The sequence below is a fragment of the Cygnus atratus genome, chromosome 12, assembly GCF_013377495.2.
Source record: "Cygnus atratus isolate AKBS03 ecotype Queensland, Australia chromosome 12, CAtr_DNAZoo_HiC_assembly, whole genome shotgun sequence".
In the NCBI taxonomy this organism is placed as follows: domain Eukaryota; kingdom Metazoa; phylum Chordata; class Aves; order Anseriformes; family Anatidae; genus Cygnus; species Cygnus atratus.
The window spans coordinates 63,898-84,847 of NC_066373.1; the positions used below are offsets into that span (position 1 = coordinate 63,898).

Sequence of the window (20,950 nt, forward strand, 5' to 3'; positions counted from 1 at the left end):
CCCATTTCACCCTAACTCACACATTTATGAAAATGTGCAAAAAGTCTACCTTAGTATTCATTTGGAACCTTTTTAGGCAGACTACCTTCAGGATGGACATACTTGGGAGCTTAATTTAATTTAAGGAAGGTTTTGTTCAGCCATTTGCCATTTTAGGAACTCTATTATTGTTATTTCCAAGAAATAAAAGCTGCTTTTGCTGAGCAACTCATTTCTATAAAAGAGAACTTAAGGATATTCAGAATGGTTTCGTGGAGTAAAGACAAATAAATAAATTAAAATCTCTGCTTGACACTATTTGAGGAAAAAAATATTGAAGAGGTTCAAGAAAGTTCAACTTTGCAGAAAAATACCTTGAACACACATCCTTTGAGGTTTTATTTTCTGCTGGAAGGCTTCTAGAAAAGCTCAGGTGGTTAACAGCCTCTCACTGCTCCATGAGGGGACAACCAAGTGGATCCTGAATCTAATGCAAATTCTTTGGTACATCTTCAAGTCTGATCAGCATCAGCAGTAGTCATCTTTCTCCATACTGCACAGGCCTTTCTCAAAATGTGAATTTGCAGAAATCCACGCTTTCTGCAAATGACTTCAGTGCTAAGTCCTGATATTTGTATGACATTGCCTTCCACAACTCAGTTTCCATACAAGCTAGCTGATTTCCAAAGAGAGAACTTACCTTTCAATAATTGCTCTCCGCATAGCTTCTTGGCTATATGGACACTTCCCTACTATAATTGCTGACAAATAGACTGGATATTGAAGGAAATGCATCAGGAGAGCTCCTTGACACCCCAACACATTCCAGCGAGCCAGTTTATCACTGCAGGACATAGAGCGTGTTCTGTCCCCACGACCTGGCTTCACTCGTAATAATCCTACACGGTGATACCCTATCCCAGGTACTCTGGCATCATCCAGCTCTCCAGGTACACATTTTGCTCCAGTTCTATACACATCTACTGCCTTCAGTCTGCTTAGGCCAGTCTCGTTAGCTGCTTGCATCTGTGCAGAACACTCACAACTCTTTGGATTAGCGTTGCCTTCTGGTTTCACAAATACTTGCTGAACAGGCAGGTCCTCAATGATCATGGAAAACCAACCACCATCGTTATTTTTCCTTCTCTTGATTATATGATTACTTGACATTTTCTCCAATTTCCTTTTATCTTTGAGACCCAAATGATCATGGTTACTACTACACTGTGCTGACTGTCCAGACGCACCAACTCCATTCACTGACTTAGAAAGCTGGTTCTCTGGTTCAGTAATTGGAATAATAGAAGCATCTCCACCTAGAACAAAATAAATAGCATCAAAATTAGCAACATGTCTCATGTGATTGAAACACATCACTCCAGTAATATTATGGTTACTACTAGCTTTTACAGATCTGCACTCGGGAAAATGTAATCACAGGAAGACATTCTTCAAACATTGTCCTCTACAATGACGAATAAGACTTAGGTGAAATTTGAGCCAGCTTATGTTTAATTTCAAGCTTTTACATTCTAAGAAGAAATAACCAAAACTGGAAAATTTAAAACAAAAACTATAAAACAAAAGGTATCAAAGGTGTCTGACAAACTGCAAGCAATGCAGAAAACTCACAGGAAAATTAGGTGTGATCTAACTAAATGTTATGGAATACTGCAAAATAATAACGAAAAAAATCCTATCAAATAAGGATGAAACCGTAATCTACATCACTAAGATGAGCTCAAAAACGGAATTCCAAGGACAAGTTCAAAGCAAACAAAGCCTGAGAAGCATGTGAGGAAAAGGCAGTCCGGAAATTACTTTTGCTATTAAATTTGAAGATGTAGATTCTACTCTCCAGTTGCATTAACAAAGAAAACCATTATAACTTATTCCAGCAATGCCATCAAAACTATGAAAATGTACATACAACTGTGCTAACTCACTGTGTGAAATACTGAGGGAGAACATTTTGAGAGTACTTTGACTTCTTTGCTCTGGTAACAGACTAACAGTTGAAATAACACACTGGTAAGAGTGTGGTAACATCAAAACATCTGGAAAGCTGGTAGACTGACAGGTCACATTCCTACATTTTACCAGTAGACCCTCATCTATGTGGTGGTGGTTTGTGTTTTTTGTGTTTGTTTCTGGTTTTGTTTGCTCTCCCACCTCTCCCCCCTCCTGCTCCCCTCAACCAACTAGTCTTTTCTGTGACAGAATAAAAGGCTGCATTCCATTCCATAAGTTTTGGGTTGGGGGGACAGTACTTTTTTTTTTTTTTTTTTTTTTTTTAAGGAACTGTAGAAAGTGACAATGCTTTTTCACTGCAAGCTGAGCCCAGGAAGACAACATTTAAAGCAAAGTAACCAGGAAATATGACGCAACTTCAGACATTCTCATTTCTGGAAAAGAAAATTGTAATCATTACTATTCAAAGAGAAAGCAAAGCATTCCACTATATAATGAGCTGTATATCCAGTTTAATGACTGCTCGCGGATTACATTCAGTGAGATAAAATGCCAAATGTATTGGTGGAGCACCAGTCAAGTACATCTTAGGGCACATACCAATGACATGAGCTACTTCCTCACTCACTCCAGAAAGACCAAAGAGAGGTATAAACTTTTCTGTCCCTTGCAAGCAGGAGCCATGAAATTAGTTCACTCCAACATACTCACATGGGGTATGACTAGAGAAGAAAACAAATATGATATTTGGTTTGAGTTTCCATTTCCCTGTTTCAGTTCCTGGAATAAAGATGCTGCATTGCTGATAGGAAACTGCCAGGCACATCTGATGGAGAAGATACCTGTTAAACAGAAAGTTTCCAAGAATCAATTACTTCACTTTTGATGCATGGGAAAACAACAAAACTTAGATTCCCACTTATTTGGAGCTTATTTGCTCCTGATGAAGTATTTGAGGAGCCAAGCAATCAGTTATGCTTCTGCAGACAGCTCTCAACATAAAACACAAATGCATCACCAGAACCCGAATAGCAGACTTCAAAGGGTTATGTTCAGAAGAGTTAACTACCTTCTCATGTTGTATATCTGAGGTCTACTCCTCCCACTCTTTTTTTTTTTTTTTTTTAAACCAGCACAGCCAGTCATCTGATTTGACAGCTGGTTTAGTGGCATCAAACAGCAGAAAATGAAAACTTGCTTCAGCCACCTAAGTTCCTTGAAACTGTTTATCCTATGCAAACATAAGATTTGGTATACGGGAAACAGCAAGAAGGCTACCCTTGGCAGCAAATCGTAAGACCAGTATTGACATCACAGGAAATCACATCCTACTTCTTTGTAGAGTCCCTGCAGTAATGAGTAAAAATCAAGCTTTCGTACAAGGGTCTTAAACACAATCCAGACATTTAAAAAAAAAACAAAACAAAAAAACAAGGTTAAACTTCTGGTAACAAAAGGAAAAAAAAGATGTAATACTATCTCTTTCTCTGTTACATTCTCATCCCTGAAGCTGCAAAATCTGTCTATTTCAGCCATAGGTCAGAAGCGCATCACAACAAACAACCCTCAAGTGGCACTGGGTAAGAGCACAAGAACTTCCTGTCTCACCTCTGGAAGCTCCTCTTGGCTACAGTTTCAGCATGACTGTCATTCAAAATGTCTCCTAATACAATGAACAAACGAGAACAGTATGCGTCATTATTGAAAAGGAGACAAACAAACAAAACAGAATTTGACAGACCACATGGTTCTGTAGATTTGCTAAAATTTGAATGTTTAACATTGGTATTAGGTTATTCCAAGACATTTAAATTTCCAGTCACAACAAAAGGAGGTCAAAACCCTGTAACAATGAAGGATAAATCCTTCACTCTGCCACAAGTCAGAGACTCATTTAAACATCAAATTTTAAAACTTCTATTATCTGAAATCCTTTGAGTTGAATAAGCTGTCTTCTTTCAAAACTTTCCTGCAGTTTGTTCTTAATAGTAAATCATGATATTCTCAGCATATGCATAACATCCAATAGTTTTCAAGTGTGTGTTAACCTTTCAGTCAAAGTTTCTTGTTGCACTACGCCCTATGATTTTAATTACATTTTTTTGTAAATATTTCTGGCATTTATCAGGTTTACACAGTGAATCTTTAAACTTCCTGGAATGTCCACCTATTGCTGTATCTGAAAGAACAGGAGCTGTAAATCAGCTATTATTTCAGGAATAAAACATCACATGACTGAACAGCTCCTTAGGCAACACTGCAGAACTCCTGAAGGTTTTCACAAGCTTTTTCTACATCCACAATCATTCCCACAGTTCTATGAAGTCCTTTCCAGTTCAACAATAACCCTTTCTACTAGGAGAAAGAATGAAAATAGCAACCAGAATAGAGAAAATAATGCTACTAATATAAATAAATGCACCCTTTTACTCATTCACCCTACAGTTCTGGAAGTTTTTTAATCACCCATTACCTGCTAAAGAGGTATTTTGGCTGCATATGCTAATGCTTACCATTGCAAATCCAAATGGCTAATTTAATACCTATAATTTTCTGCTCATGGCAGTAGTGCATGCTACTAGGTCTTTACAAACATTAATTTTTTTAATTACTTTTTTCAATTCTTATCAATTTTAACTAGCAACAGCATCTGCAATATATTCTACACGACTATTATCCTCTTTCTAAAGCAGATTAAGGAGAGAAGCTACTCCAGAACTTTTTGCCATGATAAAATCAACCCTTCAACAATTTTTTCTGCCTCTAAAATTCTTGATAGAAGACAGTAATCTGCCTTTGAGTTATGTAGAAAAGTATCTGCTCCATGAATCTTCGTTTTTTCTTGAAGATGGGTAAATTATTTCTTAGTGCTTCTACCTTCCTATCTCTCAGTTATGCAACTTTGTTGGGGCAACATAGGAGGATTATCATCAACATCTCAAGAAAAAGTTGCATGAATAATTTTATTTTCTGTTTTTCTGACATATTAAAGACTAAAGGGTTCATCAAGAAACAAGGCCTAATTAATCTGACATTACAGTTTCCTTTTCTAGGTCTTTTCTAGGATTTAATGAAAACAAAATGTGCCAAAGAGCTCAGTAGGCTAATTTCCAGATCATTCTTAGGGCCTTTAAAATGAAACATGGATTTTCTACGTTCCTATCTTTTGGAGCAGTAGTCATCTCTAGTGAGAAATTATATGTCCTTGACGTGCAGATCAACTGCTTATTTCTGGGGAACTCTTAAGGAATCTGACAGTTTTCTGCAATATTTAATGCTATCCTCTTTCTGCGCTTCTAAAAATTTGTCAGGTCAATTTACAGAAGTACCTCACATTTCCTATAAACAAAGGAAAATATCTGCTACGTGAATCCTCATATTTTTCTTTAAAATGAGTAAATGATTTCCTCGCACTTACCTTCCTAGCCGATTTACTGCCAGTATACATTTATATGATACACTGAATTCTAATATCCACTGTGCTGTAAAGCACAAAACCTTTAAAAAAAATGTTTTTTTTTTTTAAAAAAAACACCTTTTTCAACACTATCACATTTGTGGTTTTTTTTTTTTTTATCATTGCAACTTACTGTTACTTCCCACAATAGGACAGGATTTTGAATTTTCACAAAATGGTATCAAGACTTGAATCACATCTAAACCATAGTAAATTTCCCATGCTTTCATTATAAAAAGTTTGTTACCATGACTTCATTAACATGACCTAATTTAAAAATTACAATTGCAACAAATATTTAGGGCAGCCATTTTGGCTGCCTAAACATGTCTTCTTGCCAGGGGTGAGGACTACCTTACATTTTTGGCTTCAATCCAGAAGACTGAGCTCAACATCTTGGACATTTTTCATTGATTATACAACATCAGAAAGAAGGAAGCAAGAACAGCCTTAGTTCTTAGATTTTACACCACACTTACCAGTTTTTCTCATTTTGTTTTGGCCAATACATTTTGTTCCAGTTCCCATAGCAACAACCTCCTTTGTTACTGAAAATGAAAACATTAACTGAACAAGCTATTTCCAGAAGCATTGCTCTTATGCAGTCGTTCTATTAAGACAGCACACAGAACATCATGTAGGAGGCCAGGTACAGAGAGGCAAGCAATGAGACATCCCAGACAGGAAATTACTAGCTGTAGAACCAACACAGCAGGTACAACCAACAGTGCTCTGGAAAGCCTATGATCCCAAAAGCAAGGGTGCTAACGCTGACTTGATATGCTAGGCAACAAGCACTTCACTTGTGTGAACACTAGCAGAGGATTCCTCATATGCATAAGAAATAACTACAGGATACAATCTGCACAACAACATGGAAGTTCGCAACCATCTTCTTTTCCTTTATTGGCAGTAACACAAATACACAGTGCACTAACACAGTCTGTTAAACAAGGGTGAAGTGAGACCTTTCTGGCATTCTTATGAATAGCCGAACACACTTTTGCAGGCATTTACTTTAGGTATTCAGATCCTGCCCAGACTTTCACCGCTTACTGAACAGCAAAATACAGGCCTTTCACCTTCTTAGTTACAGTCTGGGAAGAACAGCATTCCAGTACCGTCTTTTCAGACAGAAACTGTAAAAGCTCTTACAAAGAATAAAGAATTTGGGGATAGAGAGAAATGGGACAGGAAGGTGTACTTTGTTTTGTTTTTCTAAAGGTATCTTTGAAAGCAAAGAAAAAAGCAACAAAGAAAGCTCCACCACCACTGCTCAGCTAGCAAAACAACTCATTCTTACCCTGCAGATTCCCTGGTCTAGCAGGAACCTCTCTTTGGGCTGCGGACTCCACTTTGACAACAGCTGCCAGTGAAGTCCATTCCCTGTTTGGATCTGGTTTTCCCTGCTTAGGGAGTCTGGTCCTATAATGCTCGTAACATAGCTCAGCAATTTCATCAGCTGACCACATGGCTCCTGGTGCAAGTCCAGTTTCTAAACAGAATTTGATTCCATCATGCTAATTCATATCCCCTATCCTTTCAAACCCTACCGCCCTGTGGCATATGCCACCTTCCTGTACCAGACCCCAATGCCCAAGGCCCACCTGCACCACCCCTTTCAAGATTATAGGCACTATATCGTACGGAATAAAGATTTGTGGGCTTCCCCTCCCCCCAGATCGCCAGGAATAGAAAAAAACAATGCTAGAACCCGAACAGCCCAGGAACAGGCGAGGTGGCTGGATCCCCGACGGTCCCGCTGCACAGCAGCCCCCAGTGCTCATCACACCACCGTCCCGGCACGGTTCCTGCGTCATCGCTGACGTGCCTGGCACCACCGCACTCGCCTCGGGGCCTCCGGGCCCCCGCCACACCTCTGCGACCGAGGAGCGCGGGGCTCCGCAGCCGGCGCCGCGGCCGACCCGCAGCAGCGCCTCAGCGCACCCCGCGGCAGCCCCGGAGCCGGCCCCCTCCCCTCAGCGGGCGTCCCCCAGCCCCCGCCCCCCGCGCACGCGTGGCCTCAGGCCCCGCCCCCGACGCGCGCGGGCAGCGGGGAGCGGCAGCTCCCGCGCAGGCGCACACAGAGACACAGAGGCACTCGCGCGACAGACAGAGCTGCGTTTATTGACGACCCGCCCCGGGCGTCACACGGAGGTGCCTTCGGCAGGCCGGTCGGGCTGCGCCTCCTTCCTCTTGTCCTCCGGCTTCATGGCGGGGAAGAGCAGCACCTCCTGCGAAGACCGACACCCTCAGCGCGCGCCAAGCCCCCGGCCTGCAGAGCGCCGCGGCGCGCAAGTCTCGCGAGAGCCCGCCCCGGCACGCGGCCAGGAGCGGCGCTCGGCGGCTCGGGCGGCTTCCGGGGGCGGGGCAGCACCCGCGGCTTCGGGCGGCTGCCGGCGGTCCGCCCGGCTGCTCCTCAGCCGCCCCCGCTAACATTTACCTTGATGTTACTGGAATCCGTGAGGAACATGGTGAAGCGATCGATTCCCATGCCCCAGCCAGCTGTAGGAGGAAGGCCGTACTCCAGTGCGGTGCAGAAGTTTTCATCAATAAACATGGCTTCATCATCACCTGCGGCCTTTGCCTAAACGAGAAAATAAGCGATAAAAGGCAGGGTCGTACAGAGCGCGATACTACCCGTTCTACTAGTTGCCATCAGAAAGGAGTATGTTTGTAGCAGCCATGTAACTGATAAAACCAAAGCCTTATGCAGCCACAAAAGTGAGTAACAAATGAGGGAAATTTCATCACCTGGAAAGAGCAAGCTGTGGAAGCTGGCTGTACAGGTGCTTCCAAATCAACTCTAAGCTCAACTTCTTTGTGATCTAGAAGTTTCTTTTCTAGACAAACGCTCAGCCTCTTTGCTTCAGTAAAAGCAACCTCCGGAGGCAGATGGCAGCAGACCACAGTGGAATAAATTCCTTTCAAAAGCTTCTCAGGTTCTTTATCACTTCCAAATCCCCCTTCAGTGTTTGCAGAAACAACTAAGAACCAGAATCATTTGAATCACCAGCAATTGCTCCATGAAACAAAATCAAACAGTTGCTTTTTTCCTCTCTCAAGTAGAAAGATTAAAATCCCTGACGCTGAGATAGTAATTAATACTTCTTACATAAATTGGCCCTAACAGCCTCCAAGTGCTAAAGGTGATGATAATAAAAATGCAGACTAGTTGACCCCCTCAAATTTACAAAATGTCAGTGTTGAAACAACTAACATTTTGACATACATAGTTTCAAGAAAGACTCTCCCAAAGTATTAAAGTAAACTTTTCTGCCTGAATCTGAAATCCTGAAATGTGAGCTGCCACCCTTTGACTCAATTTCCCCCTCAAGTTTTCAGGCAAATTTTCATTCAATACATACATAATCACAGGTCTGCAGACTAGCCATAATCAGACAACAAGGGCAAACAAACATACAGCAGACCCAAGGAGAAAGAAATCTTTAATAATATTCACAGTGACTGAACATTTTGAAATGTACTAACAAGTAAGTTATTTACATATTTTCCTGTTTTGGTAACTGTTTAATCCTCTCAGGTACTGTGAAGCCATCAGAAACAGTAGGAATAACAGGAACTCTCTGTCTGCAGACCACACCATCTGACCTCAATCACGTGTGCACACACGCATCCATGTGCGTGTATATGTAATTAATAACAAAGCCAGTTTGAGTCCCTCCTTTCCCAGACTTATGTAGAGACACCTAGTGCTATCAATTTCCAGGCATAATAATTTCCAGTTTGCAGCTCTATTCTGTGAAACAATTTAAAAGTGTTCAGAGTTCTGAAAATTGGACTCAACATTCAAAGTTTTACCGGACATGGAAATTTATTTAAGAAACTGGAAGTATGATGTTGTACGATTACACGAATTGTGGAAAAATAACTCACTTTCAATCCAAGTAACACAGAGAAAACACTCTGCACATCTGCTTTTTTAAGATTAGTACTTCAGGTAGAAAAAAAGTGCATGCTATTCCAAAACCTAGCAGTGCTACTACAAACTAATCAGCAGAAGAGTTTAGACGTGTTTACCTTAGAGCAAGGTTCCTTTAAAAGGAAGTAAGTTTTAATGACAGGCTTTCACTTGAGTGAGGAACACTCACTCAAAGTATTAACAACCCTTTTCAGCAGTAGGGACTAGTGACAGATTTGGAATTAGACATAGAAAATACTCTTTACTTGCATGTCTAAATCATTGATTCACTATCAGCAAACACCCTACCTTGGCCTGATCCTCAAAAAGCTGCCGCTGCCGGAAAGGATCATTAAGTTCTGTGTACGCATTGCACACTTCCTTCTTCATCACAAAGAGTTCAAAACGTTCTGTTAGTCCCCGATGAGCGCGATGCCTACATCAAGAAGGCAAATCAACCACACCTTAAAATAAATAGCTTTACAAAAGCAATAGAGCACATACATGACTTCAGGAAGTCTACCCACATTTAGCAGTAACAGCTGTCAAAACTTTAAACTACTCAGTATGAGCACACCTGTTCTCTGGATGCTGGGCTTCAAAGTTCAAGAACCAACACCTACCTGGATTGGTGTAAGAACTAACAAACTAGTATGTAACACCAGTATCCCCTGTTCACATGTGACTTTTTGTTTTTAAATAAAGCAGGAGTAGCCGATTATTGACAGTTACATACTAACTGTGTCTCGTACTCTTACCATTTGGCTAGAGGACTCATGATCTGAGGGTGATCACAGATGAATGTTGGGTTGATACAAGTGACTTCCAGAAATTCACCGACTAACTGGGAAAACAAAAGCAAAACTTGTGTAGAGTACAATAGCACTTTCCAGCACTGCCTTTCCCAAACATCTTATTTCCTTCTCTTCAGTACTGAAGAATGTACCATAAAAGTGAGAAGTTTCTCAACTAATAATGCTTAATCATGGTGATGTTCTCATTAATAGAGCACATATGTCCTAGCTGGATAAGAAACAATGACATAGCTGGGTTTTTTTCTGCTGCTTTTGTTATTGGCCTTTGTTATGATGTGCAAATGAAATTATGTTACTATTTTTGTTAACAGGTTCTATAAGGCAATATGCTGGGTACAATGGAAAAGACTTAATACAGTTGATAAAAAAACTATATGGGAAACCTACCAGTTTGATAAGATACATACAAACAAACAGATCTCTTGAAAAAAAATTGACATAAAGATAAAGCAGATTTTTAGGGGCATAGGAAAACAGTTTTTATGCTAAAATTCTCTAGATCTCATATTAAGCAGGTATCAGTCAACTACATTTTAGTGCAGACAATAGGATTTTGATACAACAAGTTTTATCACTGTCATAAAGAAACAGCTTTAGCCCATGTCAGTGTATTTTGTCACATGCAGCTAAACTTGTTCTGAAGAGACTTCTATTGATACAGATAGATCCTGAAAGATGTTAGGACTATCAGAAAATCACTGTTACTTACTCTGTCAAGAAGCCGGGCTGTTGTCCTGGGAGGTGGACACTCAACATTTCTTGCCACACAAAGGTCATCAAAGAACCTGCGAGTTTCTAACACAGTTGTAGACAAAAAATTAGAAAAGCCATCCAGGCAGCCACATCTTTTCTTCCTGCATTCTTCAAAATGTTTTAGAGTGGTTCTTTAAATCTCGACAGTGGAAAACATTAATAGCAGAAATCACCATGGAAAATATTAGCTCAAATGTCAATTTCAAACACTACAAAAGTAGTGGTTTTTTTTTCGTTTGTTTTTTGTTTTTAATCAGCTTACATTAAAATCTAAGTTATTTTGCATTTCAGAAACTCAGAAAATAGTTACATACAATCCCGCATCATAACTGTCAGGTGTTATTATTTAAAACAAAACAAAACAAAAACAAAACAAACAAACAAAAAAAGCACTAAAAAGCGTATGAACTTGTTTCCTTACAAATTATGATTTCAAGAATAAAATAGCAGATACACACACTTTGAAGAATGCCCAAAATAATCTTACTCCTAACCTATGACACAGGCATGGAGACTCAATTGCACAAAAGATGGAAGAAGTAAGAAACAAAAAGCTGTGTTTCTTTAACAGATCAAGAACTCCTCAGATTACGTCTTCTGAGTATACAGCATTACATATACTCCACAAAGGAAGAGGCAAAAGAGTCAGAACTTGCTAGAAACCGCATGGCACGAAGGCTTCATTTCATTCTGGACTCTCGTGTAACAGATAAAACAAGAGCAAGTCAATCCCATGTACTGATACCATTTCAAAAAAGTAGCTGACAGACTGCAGGCTGAGGACTTCAAATCTTTGCTCTGTGTGTGTTAAGTAAGAATAACAGGACATGCATAAACACCATCTAACCTTCAGTTTCAAAGGACTCGGCTGATGGAAATTTCACTCCTAGAACCTTTTCCAATTCATCCACCATGCTAATGCGTCGGAAGGGAAGGGTAAAATCTATCTCATATGCCTGTCCATCCTGACCATCTGGATGATAAGTGATCTTGTAGCTTCCAGTAATATGTTTCACCATCCCTACAAGAGTATAGAAGAGAGTACACAACATAGTATAAAATTCTTTCTGGAGATTGTTCTTTTTTAATTAATATTGCATATGTCACCTGAAAGCAACTTCTCTGTAATTTCCATCAAGTCATGGTAGTCCGCATAAGCCATATAGAATTCACAAGTTGTGAACTCAGGGTTGTGAGTCAAATCAATTCCTTCATTCCGGAACTGACGCCCAATTTCATATACTCTGTCCAAGCCTCCAACCACCACCATCTAAACAAAAGGAAATTCTAGTAAATACTAACGTTTTCAAAGAACTGAGAAGAGCTCATCCAAACATAACTGCAACATGACCTGAAAAATCTGATTCAAGATTCATTTCGTTTCCACTAATCCACTGAGTCTACTGTTCTTCAGGAATAATCCTAATTTATTTATTTATTTGTTTGTTTGTTTATTTTAAAGAATGAGATGTGCCCTTGCCGCTAAGAAGGCTAATAGCGCTCTTGGCTGCACTAGGCAAAGTATTGCCAGCAGGTCAGGGGAGGTGATCCTTCCTTTCCACTCAGCACTAGCGAGGCAACACCTGGAGTACTGTGTCCAGTTCTAGACCCCAGTGCAACAGAGACACAGTCACACTGGAGAGAGTCCATTGAATGGCCACTAAGATGAATTAGGGAACACTTCTGCAATGAGGAAAGGCTGAGAAGGATGGGACTGTCTAGGCTAGACAAGGCTCCAGGGGAAACCTTATTAATATATATAAATAACTGAAGAAAGAACGTGAAGATGGAGCCAGGCTCACTTCAATGGTGCCCAGTGACAAGAAAAGAATCAGTGGGTACAAACTGGAATACAGGAGGCTCCATCTGAGTATCAGGTAGCTTTTGTATCGTGTGGTTGACTGAGCACGGGCACAGTCTGCCCAGAGAGGTTGTTAAATCGCCTCTTTGGAGATATTCAGAAGCTGTCTGGATACGGTCCTGGGCAACTTGCTCTACGTGGCCCTGCTTGAATAGGGTGTTTGGACAGATGACCTCCAGAGGCCCCTTCCAACCTCAACCATTCTGTGATTCTGTGAGATCACAACAGGCTGGAGAATATAGGATTAACCATGAGGGGCTAGTATTTTACCTTATGGTAAAGCTCCGGAGCAATTCTCATATATAAATTCATATCAAGCTCATTGTGGTATGTGATAAAAGGTCTTGCCATGGCTCCACCTGGAATTATATTCATCATAGGAGTTTCAATCTGTAAAATAGTAACAAAATAACGGAATTTAACATTGGCATAAATATTTCCAGGCTCCTCCTCAATACCTACCCTGCTTTCATCCTTAGGGTATTTCTGTTTCCACAGCAGAACTCTGTAAAACAAGAAAACAACCAACCACAGCTAGCCCTGATGAAAAAATCTCTGCATTTCATTTAGTCCTTGACATTCCAGTATATGAAAACAATTCTGTAGTAAAGGCCATTTCTCCTGTGCAGTCAATAATATTGCAAAGAATATACGCTATCAACTACAAGAGAAACAGACTTAAGTTCAACATCAAATTCAGGGAAAGAAGAACCTGACAGGCAAGTAACAAAATAAAGATGACCTTTGGAAAAATGGAACGGCAGAATGATTTACAAATCAAACCTCAGCCCCGTACTCAGAGTACAGGTGAAAGTGGCAAAACAATACAACCAGCTCCTCCTTTATAAGTCTGCCCAAGTGATAAAAATGATTTTCTAATTGATTCTGTGGGAGATAAGCTATTTAATCTGCTGTGCTGACATACAGGCTTGGCTTACACATCAGCATGAAGAACTTCAGGATGCCTGCTATATCCTCATACCTCACTACCAACAAGAATTAATCTCCTGTTAGTAACCTCAAATCATGAAAACAGGTATTTCATAATTCACAACAGAACTATTTATAGCAGTGCAGAAGAGGAACTACAATGAGACTCAGGGCTTCCGGGAAAGAACAAAGATCAAACGATAACGACAGAACAAGAACACAGCTAGAACTTGAAAAAGAGGAGGAAAGTTCTAAGATATGTATTAATATAGGTCTCTAAACAAGTATTTTGAATTAGTGGCTTTCTCCAAACACATCTACACTATAAATCAGGCTGAGCTTCAGAAAACAGAAAGCAGTGAGCATCCCCGACAGTACTGGAATCAGAAATGCAGTTTAACTTTGGAGCATTGAACTGACTGCAAACAAGGCCTGACAGTAACCTGGAGAGCACAGTACAATACCTATGACAGTTCAGCTGCATTTTTCTCAAAATCAAGCTAGTATCTGCCCATGGTATGACACTACATCATGCCATATGGACACTAATGACTCAGCATTGACTCATGCATCTCTACATCGCAGACCATTCCCTGACTCCTCTGCCTTTTATTTTGTTCATGTATTTACACTTTGCATAAATTGAGAAGGACTCTCATGGTTCTCTTTCATCAAATTGTCAAAATAGTATAATTTGCAAGTACTAGATTAAAAGCAAAAAAAAAAAAAAAAAAAAAATCGAAGAAAGATTTTAAAGCCATTACATGGCAAGACAGAGATGACATAGCACAGGTTCCGACTGCTTCATCCTTCCTCTGCTCTCAAAAAACTCCATTGGCAGATTTTGCAGATTCGGCTGATAAACTCTTAATGGAACTATATTAAGTTCTCATCTCTTTGCTAACTGTAAAGTACAACTAAGAATCTGGATGCAACAGAGAGCAGAGCTAGTATTATTTTCTAATATACTATCCTTCAAGAGAACTTAAGATAAAATTAATTTTACTTACAGGAAGTAAAACCTGCATTTACCTCCAGAAGCAAAATGCCATTGCAAAGATCTCACTTCTACCTTATGTTACTGAAATAAGGAAAAGACAACAGTAGTTTGAAGTACTACCTTGATAAATGTTTTCTGAATCACAGGCTACCAACTGAGCAACAGTCTTAACTTTAAAAAGAGAGGAAAAAAAAAACAGCTCCTGTTACCTGAAACTGATAAACACACCATGTTGAAGTAACTGCTCTCACTCTACAAATATTTCGCATGTGAGCCTGAATATACGGTATCCCTGAAGCTGAGAAACCCCAAACACATTGAGTATGCAGACAGAAACAAACGATAAAGCCTTACCTCTAGGAAGCCCAATTCATCTAGAAAGCTCCGGATATATGTCACAATCTTTGCACGGGTTATAAATTTTTGCCTCACATAATCATTAAGAATTAAATCCAAGTATCTCTGACGATATCTAGTTTCCTGAAAAGAACAAATATTTTTAGAACAAGCTAGACAAAATGTACTGCCAAAGAAAAAAGTACCAAAACAAGATGAATGGCTCTTTGTTCACTGGTACCATCAGCAGATATAAAAGGTCATCCATTCAGAACTACCTGTCAAATCACCTCCAAGAGTCACAGGTATGGCAGGTACCTTACCTTATCTTTGAGGCCAAAGTGAAGATGAGGCAACATGTGCAGGCATGGAGATAACAGAATTATTTCATAAGGTATAATACTCAGTTCCCCTTTCTTTGTTTTCCCGGGATTTCCTTCTACACCAATAATGTCCCCACGACGCAGCTTGTTGTTAATACAGAAATATTCTTCCTCAGATTTATAAAGCCTGTAATTACAAAAAAAAAAAAAAAAAAAGTAAGTAGTTTTGCTTGAAGTTCAACGTTCCAACTGTCCTGCAAGTCTCTCCTCAGGCCAAATTCTTAAAAACAAGAATTCTTCTAAGAAGAAAGCCGTATATAACAGCCTACGCAAAACACTACCTGCCTACCTAAGCCAATCCCTAGCCGAACAGCTTAGCTAAGGCGATGAAAGAACTGAATGCCCAAATACACGTTTCTAAGTCCTAGAGCACAGTTCAGTTTAGAATGCTACTGGGAATACTTCTACTTACCTGGAATTTGCCATGACCTGCAACTTGACTCCTTCACCACGAAGATCATAGAAAATCAGTTTCCCTCCAGAGGCACGCTTTGCGTGGATTCTACCTAAATACCAAAAGCATGCAGAACACTGAGAAACATGTCCCTAACAGAAGGGCACAAGGGCAAAAGCCACAATATTACCACCACCAGTAAAAAAGACCGTTAGTTCTGAACTGGTCACTAAATGTGGAACAGAAGCAGTTAATGTCTTAAAACTAACACGACTGCACAAAAGTTCACATGAGCTTTGGGTCCTGGAGCAAAAATCACAATCTAATGTTATACTTATAAGGTATGTTGCAACAATCCACTCAGTCTGAAAGCCTGTCCTGAATAGTATAACACTGCTACAGACTTAGCTTCATGACTAAGAGGATCAGCAAAATTTGAAAACAGACCACCCCATCTCTAAAACCAGCTACAACTTAGCTCTGAAAAGCAACAGACTATCCTTCTGTATTCCAGATTAGCTTTTACCTGCCACTCTGACTGTAATGTCTGTCAGGTGATCTCCTGGCTGCAAGTGATTGTATTTCTCTATAAAATCTGAGAGAGATAAGTCTACGTGGAACTTGTGGGGATAAGGATCTTCATTGGTGCCCTGCAGCTGCTGGATTGCATGGCTACGGATCTTGTAGTATTGCTGTAACAAGAAACAAACAAGACCGAATGATTTTATTAGAATCTTAAAGTATTTTACATGTTAAAACACTGCTACCCTGACTTAGGAATATGTATCTCTCTCCCCCTTTTAACCATTTAGTTCATTCAGAGTAAAAATCAAATGTAAATCAACAATATTTATTCTCAAAACAGTAATAAGCACAAGGCCAGATTCTCACATTTGGATCCAAGTTTTCCTCATCGGCACCAATGTTATTCTCGGAGTCAGAAGTCAAGGAAGGCTTATTTGAATGCTTTTCACTTTGCTCTTTCTGCTTTGCCTCTTTTTCGGCTATTTTTCTTTCAGCCTTCAAACGCCTCTTCAGCTCGCTGTAAAACAGGAGGAAAACAGATGCAGCAGGTACTTTGATACTTGTATGGGGAAGCACTTGGCCAGATTCTACCAAAACCTTACTGTAAAAATAGCCCTGTCATTTCCCTTACTCTGCCCTAAAGTCAAAATAATACTTAAGCGTGTTTAAGTGTTTCCTTCTCTGAAGGCTTTTAGTTCATTCCTTAAGAGATACAAATACTCAGAGAAAACTAAAGCTGAATTAAGTATTGTGTAAACAGACCTTGAGGATGCGTTCCCTGGGAGCCCAAGGATCCTCTGCAGGCCCCCTTATAAGAGCCTTCACAGAAGCAGAGCTACGCCACGCAGCAGGTAGGTGAAACAAGGCAAACTCTCCACCGGTTAAAGTCGGGCTCTACTTCAGATTCCCGCTGCCGCCTTCGCGGCCCGCTCCCCGTGGACCACAGGGCCCCATAGGCCCCGGCCCCGCCGGCCGGGACTTCATGAGGAAAGAGGCGGGCCCGGCCAGATCGCAAAGCACCGACCTGCTTTGGTCATGAAGTGCCTGACGCCATCGGAGCGCGGGCGCGGCCCTCCAGGCCCAGCCGCGGAGCCGCGCAGCGGCGGGGCTCAGCATGGCGCGCTCCAACGGATCACCTGGCGGCACACGCCGGACGCTCGCTTAGCTCAGCTCAGCTCAGCTCGCCTCGCTTCGCCTCGCTTCAGTTGCCCTGCCCGGCCCGGCCCGGCCCTGCCCGCCCACCCTCACTTTTTACTGAGGCGCGGCTCAGCGTCCCCCGCATCGCAAGCCCGCTCCGCTGCGGCCGCCATCGTCGCTGCTCCCGCGGCGCTTCCGGTACCGCGGCGCCTGCGCGCCAGGGGCGGCGATGGCGGCGGGCGGGAACGCGGCGGCGGGGCGGTCGCGGCGGCTGTTCCTCTGGGACGACGGGAGACCGATGCGGTTCTACGTGCGGCCCGGGCTGACCAAGCTGCGCCTGGCGCCCCTGCTGCTGGCGGGCGGCGGGCGGCTGTGCCGCATCCAGGAGCCGGGCGCCGTGCTCTTGGCGCAGCCCGGCGAGGTGGTGCCCGGCGGGGCCGTCTCCGCCGAGTACGTGACGGAGTGCGTGGAGCGCAACCAGCGCCTGCCGCTGGAGCCCTTCCGGCTGCCCGCCGCGCCGCCCGCGCCGCCCGCCGCCTCGCCGCGCGGCCGCCTCGCCTTCACGGAGGCGGAAGACGCGGCGCTGCTGCAGGCCGTGCGCGGGCGGGGCGGGAGGCGGGTGGGCGGCAGGACGCTGTGGAAGGAGCTGGAGCGCGCCGGCCTGACGCGGCACACCTGGCAGGCCATGCGCGACCGCTACCTGCGGCACCTGAGGCCGCTGCACGGGGGTGAGCTGGGGACGGCCGACGGGGGGCGGGGGGGTCGCGGCGGCGGCCCGGGCCCGGCAGCCATTGCCCGCCTCTTCCCGCAGAGCCCCAGCAGGCGGAGGAGGAGCGCGCACAAGGCATGGGCATTTTCGAGGCAGCGAACCGGGAGTTTGAAAGCGACGAGGTGAGCGTCGGCGGCCGGCCCGGGAGCGGGTCCCCGCGGCCGGCGGCGGGGCCGCAGCCGCCGCTGTGCCGTTGAGAGTGAGCTGCGCGCAGCAGCCCTGGCTGCCACGCAACGGCTTTTCCATGCTGTAGCTCAGTTAAATTCTTGAACTGCTTTGCACCGTGATACCCCTTTGGCTATGGTGAAATGGGAGCTTCGTGTGAGGTGTGAACTATGTGGCTTGTGATGAGCAGCATCTCACTGTAGCACGTGCAGTAGGGCCCATTTGTATAGCTTGATTCTCTGCCCAAAGTTCAGCTGAGGAGATTATTGTGACTGTTACATGCTATGATGTGTTAAGAGCTGTATTGGCAGCTTTTACCTTGGGCATAAAATGTTCACGCAGTTGCATTAACGTTTATCTTTGCTTTTTGTACTTAGGTTGTTCAAATGGGCAGGTTCAGGCTGGATATTGGGAAAAGGTTTTTCACCCAGAGGGTGGTCAGGCACTGGAACAGGCTCCCTAGGGAAGTGGTCACAGCACCGAGTCTGCCCGAGTTCAAGAAGCATTTGGAAAACACTCAGACACATGGTCTGATTTTTGGGGGGCTGGTTCTGTGGGAACGCAGAAGTTGGACTCAATGAACCTCGTGGGTCCCTTCCAACTCAGATATTCTATGATCCTTTGAAATATTCCCTTATATGTCATGCTTTTCTGTGATCTTGTATATCCTTGTTAACATATATTGCTTCACTTCAGTCGCTGAATTTCAATGTGTCCAGTAATTAGAGTGTGTCTTTATATGTTATAGAAAGTCATGGTGGAAGACAGTGATCACAGGGTAGCAGTAATAACAGAAGCTTGCTGGAAAATATACCTAACTGATGATTCCTCTTACTTTTAGTCAGGAAGTGACACCTCAGATGCTCTAGAAGAACTTCCTACACAAGTTGGAGGGGGAAAGTCTCCACGTGAAATGGCAGCTGGTTTGAAGACTGGGATGGAGGACTGTGCTTTCCCTGGCACTCAATTACAAAGGGAAGACAGACCAAGAAGCACTTGCTCTTCTTCCAGTGTGGTGGGAGAAGTAGTGAAAACTATGCAGCACTTCATGGAAAGGTTTAACGTGGACCTGTTCACTGTTACACAGGCCTTTCTGAAAAACACTGGTGAAGTGGAGACTACATCATACTTTCTGCAGACAGGGCAGCGTTTGGATGGATACCCTGTGTGGAGCAGAGAGGACGATTTAGAATTGCAAAAGGATGATGAGCATGTCAGAAGTAAATTGATAGCAAAATTTGGAGCTGAAAATGTAGCAAAGCGAGTAGCATTTAGGAAAAGTTAGATAGTAAAGTAAATGGAAATGACTGTTCTAGTACAGTGGCAAAAACTTAATAAAAGCAAGGTCACTTCAGAAATGCAAATGTGATGGAGAATGTTATTTCTGAAACTTTACGACAGTATATGCTTTAAAGTAACTTCTATAAAAGGCTGATTTTGTATTTTTTTAAATGCAGAGTATACTGAACATTTAAAAGTAGAAAATGATGAAGACAGAGATCCTGTCCAGTATTAAGTTTTCTCAGTGAAAACTTGCTTTAAACTATATTTACTATATAAGCCATCTGACAGCTTGGCCTGTACTTTACTGTATGTAGAGGATTTTGAATGAGGTTTGCTCCAAAGTGAGACAGACTCTCATTAAATACTAAAACCACTGTCTTATTAGTGCATGATATCAACCTCCTTTCTGTTACATGTATCATTTCAGAATGCTGTGGATGATCATCTAGGAACGTACTCTGCCAGCTGTTTTCACTACCTTATGTTTTTGTTAATGGACCTTGATTAGTAGCTGACATGCAGAAATGATACCAGTGAAAGTGTAACTGTCCAAAAAGAGGGTCAAGAGCACTCATGTTAGAAGATGTATTTGAGGCGCTCAGTCTCATAAATAAATGCTGAGATCTGGGAGCGACCAAAAAGTTCACCAGGACATCGTAATACTGTCTCATGTTACAGAGATCTCGGTTAAAATCTCAAGCAAGTATGCAGTCATCTCAATTTTTGTTAACAACTTTCAACAGGTGTTTTCCAGTACTAATATTGCAGGATTTGTTTAACAACATTAAATTTACCATCTGTCCTTGTGATTTCAAAAACGATTAGTTCTCCCCCAGTTACAGGTTGAAGAGTCCCAAGTCTTCAGTCTAGGCAAAGTAGCACTTCTGCTTAGACTGACCATGTAGTCTAGTTTGAAAAAGTAGAACAGCTTTCAGGGTCACATGCTGTAGTTCTGTCTAGCTGTATCCATCTCAGACTTGAAGTCAAAAATGTGCTCAGAGTTAATTTAGGTATCTTTCAGTTGTGTAACATCTGAGGGAGAGAGAAAATAATTTCTAATATATGGTCACAATCTAAAAAAAATCAGTACATACAGCTTGAAATTGTGTTCTGGTCTCTATTATTATTTAAACAATCACTTGAAACAACAGCTGGGCACCAGTAATTTATAACTCCTGTTAATCTGGAATTAGGTCATCCTTTTAGTGAAGTAAAATGGGTTTATAAAAGCAAAGGTTGATTTTTTTTTTTTCAGAATTAACAACACTT

The 20,950-nt window shown here is 42.1% G+C and overlaps 3 protein-coding genes across 13 annotated transcripts in view; 1 reads left to right on the forward strand and 2 right to left on the reverse strand.

Moving 5' to 3' along the window:
- The window catches only part of ADAT1 (adenosine deaminase tRNA specific 1), a 30,689-nt gene extending 23,294 nt beyond the window's left edge, over window positions 1–7,395 (reverse strand). For 5 of the 9 annotated variants that reach the window (XR_007708771.1, XR_004781736.2, XM_035566339.2 and 2 more), the window contains exons 1-6: window positions 7,122–7,395; window positions 6,711–6,902; window positions 5,887–5,955; window positions 3,559–3,613; window positions 2,662–2,792; window positions 680–1,295 (exon numbers count right to left, since the gene is read on the reverse strand). Coding sequence is in view for 6 of the 9 variants with exons in the window: in XM_035566339.2 (XP_035422232.1) it covers window positions 680–1,295; window positions 2,662–2,792; window positions 3,559–3,613; window positions 5,887–5,955; window positions 6,711–6,902; window positions 7,122–7,227 (1,169 nt within the window). In the remaining 3 variants the exon portion in view is untranslated. The remainder of the gene's footprint in view (window positions 1–679; window positions 1,296–2,661; window positions 2,793–3,558; window positions 3,614–5,886; window positions 5,956–6,710; window positions 6,903–7,121) is intronic. The other 4 variants (XR_007708772.1, XM_035566334.2, XM_035566335.2 and 1 more) reach the window with 3 other exon arrangements.
- Window positions 7,396–7,511: 116 nt separating this feature from the next.
- On the reverse strand, window positions 7,512–17,715 carry KARS1 (lysyl-tRNA synthetase 1). 3 transcript variants are annotated; one of them, XM_035566201.2, is made up of 14 exons: window positions 17,575–17,715; window positions 16,693–16,843; window positions 16,328–16,493; window positions 15,820–15,913; window positions 15,348–15,534; window positions 15,043–15,168; window positions 13,029–13,148; window positions 12,005–12,167; window positions 11,745–11,918; window positions 10,854–10,939; window positions 10,088–10,173; window positions 9,639–9,765; window positions 7,851–7,994; window positions 7,512–7,641 (listed from the first exon to the last, which is right to left on the reverse strand). In XM_035566201.2, the coding sequence occupies exons 1-14, from the start codon at window positions 17,634–17,636 to the stop codon at window positions 7,555–7,557; spliced, it is 1,773 nt and encodes a 590-aa protein (XP_035422094.1). In that variant the 5' UTR covers window positions 17,637–17,715; the 3' UTR covers window positions 7,512–7,554. The 3 variants fall into 3 exon arrangements, with proteins under 3 accessions (XP_035422094.1, XP_035422092.1, XP_035422095.1); XM_035566199.2 differs by having other exon boundaries at window positions 17,351–17,655; XM_035566202.2 differs by lacking the exon at window positions 17,575–17,715 and adding an exon at window positions 17,089–17,224.
- TERF2IP (TERF2 interacting protein) lies at window positions 17,693–19,826 on the forward strand. The gene is made up of 3 exons (XM_035566203.2): window positions 17,693–18,191; window positions 18,275–18,354; window positions 19,239–19,826. Exons 1-3 carry the CDS (start codon window positions 17,693–17,695, stop codon window positions 19,680–19,682), a joined length of 1,023 nt encoding a protein of 340 aa, XP_035422096.1. The 3' UTR covers window positions 19,683–19,826.
- The last annotated feature ends 1,124 nt before the right edge of the window (window positions 19,827–20,950 follow it).

Excerpts from the sequence above, each read along its gene's own strand:
- TERF2IP (XM_035566203.2), top strand. The coding sequence starts at position 17,693 with ATGGCGGCGGGCGGGAACGCGGCGGCGGGGCGGTCGCGGCGGCTGTTC. Across the intron at positions 18,192-18,274 it reads CCTGAGGCCGCTGCACGGGG|AGCCCCAGCAGGCGGAGGAG; the intron begins GTGAGCTGGGGA and ends CTCTTCCCGCAG. Across the intron at positions 18,355-19,238 it reads GGGAGTTTGAAAGCGACGAG|TCAGGAAGTGACACCTCAGA; the intron begins GTGAGCGTCGGC and ends TCTTACTTTTAG.
- KARS1 (XM_035566199.2), bottom strand. The coding sequence starts at position 17,442 with ATGCTGAGCCCCGCCGCTGCGCGGCTCCGCGGCTGGGCCTGGAGGGCC. Across the intron at positions 16,494-16,692 it reads AGGAAAACTTGGATCCAAAT|CAATACTACAAGATCCGTAG; the intron begins GTGAGAATCTGG and ends TTCTTGTTACAG. Across the intron at positions 7,642-7,850 it reads CGGATTCCAGTAACATCAAG|GAGGTGCTGCTCTTCCCCGC; the intron begins GTAAATGTTAGC and ends CGGTCTTCGCAG.